This window comes from Notolabrus celidotus, chromosome 11, assembly GCF_009762535.1.
Source record: "Notolabrus celidotus isolate fNotCel1 chromosome 11, fNotCel1.pri, whole genome shotgun sequence".
Taxonomy (NCBI): domain Eukaryota; kingdom Metazoa; phylum Chordata; class Actinopteri; order Labriformes; family Labridae; genus Notolabrus; species Notolabrus celidotus.
The window spans coordinates 29,068,450-29,074,499 of record NC_048282.1 but is presented as its reverse complement, the minus strand read 5'-3'; the positions used below and the strand labels follow the sequence as shown (position 1 = coordinate 29,074,499).

The 6,050-nt window shown below is 39.5% G+C and overlaps 1 protein-coding gene across 1 annotated transcript; it reads left to right on the top strand.

The window, feature by feature from the left end:
* Window positions 1-530: 530 nt before the first annotated feature.
* On the top strand, window positions 531-3,588 carry aurkaip1 (aurora kinase A interacting protein 1). Its single transcript, XM_034696659.1, has 4 exons — window positions 531-663; window positions 2,262-2,367; window positions 2,462-2,925; window positions 3,256-3,588. Exons 2-4 carry the CDS (start codon window positions 2,316-2,318, stop codon window positions 3,370-3,372), a joined length of 633 nt encoding a protein of 210 aa, XP_034552550.1. The 5' UTR covers window positions 531-663; window positions 2,262-2,315; the 3' UTR covers window positions 3,373-3,588.
* The last annotated feature ends 2,462 nt before the right edge of the window (window positions 3,589-6,050 follow it).

Below are 6,050 nucleotides of genomic sequence, written 5' to 3'. Positions count from 1 at the left end.
TCGTGTGTCTCACACAAGCACCGGCCAGAGAGCTTTCTGTTTTTATACCCCTAAGCTCTCAAGCTCTGGACCTCTCTGCCTCTGGACATCAAAACGGCGAGCTCTCTGGATGTTTTTTAAAGTAAACTTAAGACTTACCTTTTTAATCTAGCTTTTCATTTGGAGTAACTTATTTTTAACCCAGGACTGCATTATTATTATTTTAATCATTGCTTTAACATTTATTGATCTTATTCAATTATTTAGTTATCTATTTTATGTCCTGTATTCGTCTGATCTTGTCAAAGCTACCTTGCTTTTAACTTCTCTTTCCACTCTTACTTATTTTATAAATTTGACTGTGTTGATTTTATTTTATTTATAATAATGCCTTTTTTGTACCTTTTTACCATTGCTGTTGTTTTCTGTCTCTCTGTTATTTTGTGAAGCACTTTGGGCTGCATGTTTATATGTATGAAAGGTGCTATATAAATAAAGTTGAGTTGAGAGTTGAGAGAAATACACTTGGGTAATATAAGTATTATTTGGGGGGAACTTCCATGGCGGAACCTTTGTCAGATTTGAGAAACAGGAAACGTACTAAACATGTGCGGCACGCACGGAGCGGAAGTCGTCTTCTGAAGTCACATTGAAGACCCAAAGCCCCGGTCACTGGAATTTAAGGTAAAATGCTGCTGTTGTAAAACAGAAATAATAATTGTGTTTGATAATTTGATAAGTGTCGTCAGAAATCATGTTAGTCCAAACCATTATAGTGACAATATCGTCACTTTAATGTTGTCTGAGTTACATTGCTAGCTAGCGTTAGCACTGAACCTGCTGGCTGTACTGGATGCATGTTTACCGGTAACAGACAAATATCTTCAATTTCAGTAGGATGTCTAAATATTTATTCGGTGGCAAAGGAAAGAGTGAATACACGGATTTGCGTCAAAATCATTGGCGGTTGTGTGAGGGGAAAAAAGCGACCTTAACACACCTTTGTAAATGCTAAAGAATATCATTCTTGGAAAATGTAAAAAATAACACAATTACTCTTTATGGGATTTAAACTTACTTGCGGTAGAAATATAAGTGTTTGTGCCTCTGTCCAATGGTAGATATTTGAAAGATTAACACTGACGTGTGCATGGCGCATTATTTACAGACTGGGACAATATTTATTATTGGTAAATATCATTGAAGTAACCCTCCTATTAACCTTGGGGTCAATTGGACCCCATTAAATGTTTAATGTCTCTAAATCCTTGACTAACATCATCTTTTTTTGCTTCATATTTCTCATGAATTTTCCTCATTTAATGGGGAAAACTGGGAAAACGTTAAACTTCAATGTAGATATGTTCCAACTTCCTGAAAAAGTGTTTATGCATCAATGTTCCTTGGGTTCAATTTGACCCCATGCTGTTTTATCTGTATATAACATAAGAAATATCAACATTTTACACACACACTTGTTTTGGTTGTTTTGGATGATATTGAGGTCACTATAACCAAGGACACTTCCGAAGGAGCTGGGATCAAACAGCCAACCCTTAGATTGAGATATGATACTTCCAGCCAACATGTCTCTAAAGACATTCAATGATGAGTCCTGTGTCAGACGTTTTGATAACACAGAAACAAGGCAGGGCCGATGAGAGCATGACAGACTAGCAGCAGTTTGATGTTCAGTTTTACAAACAAAGTCCTTCTGAATGCTTTAAATTGTGTTTGTGCTTGAAATATATTTTATTTAAAGGCTGCTTAGGCAGTCAACAAAGAAACATAGAGTACCTGACACATAAACCTGGGTAACAATCAGTTTCTGGAGGTTTAAATTGCTGGGGTCAAATTGACCCCAAGGATAAAAGATGTTGGTAAATTTGAGGGTAACAGGAGGGTTTAAAAAAATGTTGAGTAATGATATTTCTATTAATTGCTAACTACATACAAGACTTGTGTTTCAGGCTCTTATGTGGGCATTCCGGATGCAATGATATATGAGAGGTTAATGTGAACAAAAATTGCCAGTTAGCCGTTGACCGTCTCTTACATTTTATTTTTGTAGTCAGAGTTTACACACGTTTTTACCTAGAGATAAGGCAGTTTTTTCCTTTTTACATTTTTCTTTGATAAATTATGTAAATACATTTCTGATTGTAAGAATAGTTATTCATTCATAGGCTGCTGAAATGGAATTAACAATTAACAATGTGTTCTTTTCATCGTGGTACAGTTGTAAACTCTTACTAATGTGTGGTGCTTTGCTTACTCCACAGGAGCAGTGACCAGCCCACTCATCCCCCATGTCTTTATTCGGTTGATCATTCAAAATGTTTACCTCAAAGGTCGCCCCTTGTTTAAATCTATTACGCAGAGCAACATGTAAGTGCGAACAAACGTCTACTTCTCCATTTGACTTCCTGTTTATGTGACATTTCTGAAAATTACAACTCATAATGATCTCTTCCCTTTTAAGGTTCACTTCAAGTCCATGGAGAGAGTTTGAATAAATGTGTACAATGGGCTGCTCCACATTACTGCTCATCACTAACACAGAAACAGAGGAACTATTCAACAGCAGCTGATAACACGCCTCCTCCTCGATGGGTCCAGCTTGAGCCTGAACTGGAAGAGGCCCTTGTGCCGCGTAAGATGTCAGTAAGTCCTCTGGAGAGCTGGCTCTCACTCCGTTACTCTCTTCCTCCTGCGCTGGAATCGGCTCCACCTCAGGAGGATGTCGGGCTTGTGGAAGAGAAAGTGCTGCCACCCATCTCTGCCCCTGTGTTAGAGGAGGGGGAGGGTTCAGTGACGCCCCTTAGTTGTAAGAATGTTCTGGAAATCCGACGGCGGAAGATGAACCGGCATAAATACAGAAAGCTCCAAAAAAGGACAAAATTCTTGCGGAGGAGAGTGATGGAGAGCAGGGGGAGGAGGAAGCAGGTGAGACTTTAATCTGTTGTAGATTTTGGAGCATGCATTCTCACAAGAGATATGAATAAAATATGTATGATATGTAGTAGTTTGATTAGAAAACTAGTCAGTAGTAGTATTAAACAGTTCATTTTCTTGAGCAGTGCTGCACATAGAACACCATGAACAAAATCTTGTCTAAACTTGGTAGAGGATGTCCATCCAGCATTAACGTTTTGCCATTCTTTTATGCTTCAGAAACTCCAACCATGACTATTATTTTAAAGCTAGCTGGACAGAAATGATCTCATGTCTCATCACCCTTGACATTGCCAACTGTGCCTGATTTTTTCTCTGCAGAGACGGTTTGAGGAGGACTTAAAGAGGATTTGGAGGAAAGCTGGACTGAAGAAGGCTCCAGATGGATGGAATACACCTAAGATCTTCCTGAAGCAGCATGGAAACAAAAGGGACTGAAAACCACTGACCTTTCTTTGTGTTTGTGTCACATCTCCTCACACCAGCCTGCTCTGCACATATCACACACATGGCGGTTAAAAGAAACACCACACTTTAAAGTTTTGCAGCTTAACTGCAGTATGGACACGCGATGAAGTCTGGTATCTGTGTGTGTACGATCATTTATAAGAAAGTGTACATATTCCAATAAAGACGTTTCCCTGTCAAACCTAAGGCATGTTGACCTACATATTCTGTTGCCTACTTACATGTTGGTTGTAGGTTTATAGGACAATTTATATTTTCCTTCTCTTGCAGTGGGGGGCAGTATTGTGCAAATTCTGAAAAGAGTCATTCTTGAATTACTATTGTTTATTTACTTTTAGATCATCATTCATGAAAGGAAATAACAGTCAACCATGTGACAACTTTAAAACTTAAAATGAGCCTGGGTAATCAAACCCCCTGTACAGGCCTTAAAGCATGACTTCAATTTATAAATCAGCTTTACTACTTTTATAGATGCAAATATCTTTCACGCACCTTTCCTCTAAACATGATGACATACTGTTATCATAACATGTATATCTGAAGAGACTAGTGTTTTAAAAGCATTTTTCTCAATTGCAAACAAAATATATGAAATGTGTCTGTAAAAGCTAAAGAGTTTAAAGCTCCTGTAAGGAACTTTTGGTTTTTGTGCAAGTGTCAACCTTCAGCCGTGAGAATTAAAGCCAATGCTTAAGTGTTGAAACTGCAGTTTCTGGAGTGTCCGCTTGAGGCTGGCTCTGGAGGTACTGGAAACCACATACAAAAATAAAAAAAGGCCAATCTTTACAGCATTATTAACATGTTTACAGACTGGTTGAAAAAATAAGTGTAGTCTGAATAGCTAATTTCTCCATCGGCACACACTGTACGGGGGGTGAGTTTTTTCATAACGCTGCAGTTTCATCATATCAAAATCCCGAGTTTTCCATTATGAGAGGCACAGCTGACTTGATTGACAGGCGGGAACACTGTAGCCATTGGTTAGGAGGCTCAAAGCCCGCCTATTTACCTCTCACTAGCTCGACAGAAGTCCGGCCGACGATTGGCTTCAAAACGGCGCTTCAGAAACAGGTGGGTGACGTCACAGATACGTCACTACGTCCATTATTTAAACAGCCTGTAAGCGCCATTTCACAGTTATAAGTTTTGTTTATATTATTTGAATAATATATCTTGTTAGAATACAGAGAGTGAAACCTTTTGTTAAGTTTTGGTAAGAATAGTGTTATATTCGCTGGTTCATTTCCTGTTTTTGTACCTGTAAATTTGCTGTCCTACACGGCTCTGGTAGTCATGTGACTAGGAGGCAGGAAGTGAAGTATTTTTTAAATAAGTGTTAGGTAGTTCTCAATAAATGAGTGCAGCGGAGCGTCACGGTTGTTTAACTGTGTGCAGGAGTTCACCGGGCCGACTCAACGCGTAAAACATTGTCATGTCGTCACTCAAGGATGGTTATATAAATAAGTAATTGTAGACACATTCGTAAGAAAGGAAGACAACCGATAGCCATTACACAGCCTTTGTTTTTGGTGATTGTGGTGCCCCCTGAAGTCATAATGGTACCTCTTCACTTGATGCCAATTTTGTCCTGTGTATGTGTAAGTACTGTTTTCAACAAATAATCTCATCCCGCTTTCTCAATATATTGCTTGCGGAGACTCATTACTATGGTAAAACAAAAAGGCTGACTCTGCAGAGGAGCATGCTTTTTACCATTTAAAGCTGCTGTTGGTAGTCACAGAGTAAACATCTGTTCAGAGAGAGGGACTTCAAATGTCAACAATATCCCTCCAAACCAGATTTCCTCTTAGCCCCCCAACACAGATCGGTGTGTGCAGTCATGATAGTGCCGAACTCATAACCAATCTGATGAAGTAGTAGGGGCCGCCCCTTAACCAATCAGGACAGAGGATTGGAGATTAGCTATGATTGGTCCATGATAACGGGAACGAGGGGAATACTAACATTACTTGATACAAAGACATTGGAAAACACAGAGATTTCGTAACAGTCTCACATTACTCCACCAACCGATGAGTACCGATCAAGCGTGCCGGATACGGCCCTGGTGGTGAGGCTTTCAGCAGTGTGACTGCCCCCTGGAGGCTGGCTGCAGTATAGGTAAAAAAAATCTGTCTCAGTCAAACTTTAAAAAATAAATACACGTCGTACAAATGTTTCTCACATCCGTATGCTGTGGTTATATGTAGTTAGTTTTTGACTGTTTTGTGTCCAAGGCCTCTTTTTTCTGAAATGTTTATTTTTCGTTAGTCATTAGAGTTTAAAAAACTGGGTTTTACTTCTGGGTTTCCTTTGATTCACAGCTGCCGTAGAACGAAACTTCAAAGGGCACACAGCGTCTTGTGACCATAGACTGTAAAAAATATGGACGTAGTATCCGTGACGTCACCCATCTGTTCCTGAGAGCTGTTTTGAAGCAAATCGACGGCAGCAGCCATATTGGTAATGCGGAACTCAACTAGGCAGAGTGTGACGTAGTGTGAGTCTCTTAGCCAATGGCTGTGTGTTCCCGACCGGGAGTCACGTCAGTCATGTCCTTATTTGGGCAAAACTCATAATCTTAATATCTTCTTAACCGCCATGTTAGAAAAAAATTCACCCCCCGTACAGTGTGTGCCATTAGA

Coding starts and splice junctions, on each gene's coding strand:
- aurkaip1 (XM_034696659.1), top strand. CDS start 2,316: ATGTTTACCTCAAAGGTCGCCCCTTGTTTAAATCTATTACGCAGAGCA. Junction 2,368..2,461: donor TCTATTACGCAGAGCAACAT/GTAAGTGCGAAC, acceptor TTCCCTTTTAAG/GTTCACTTCAAGTCCATGGA. Junction 2,926..3,255: donor GCAGGGGGAGGAGGAAGCAG/GTGAGACTTTAA, acceptor TTTTCTCTGCAG/AGACGGTTTGAGGAGGACTT.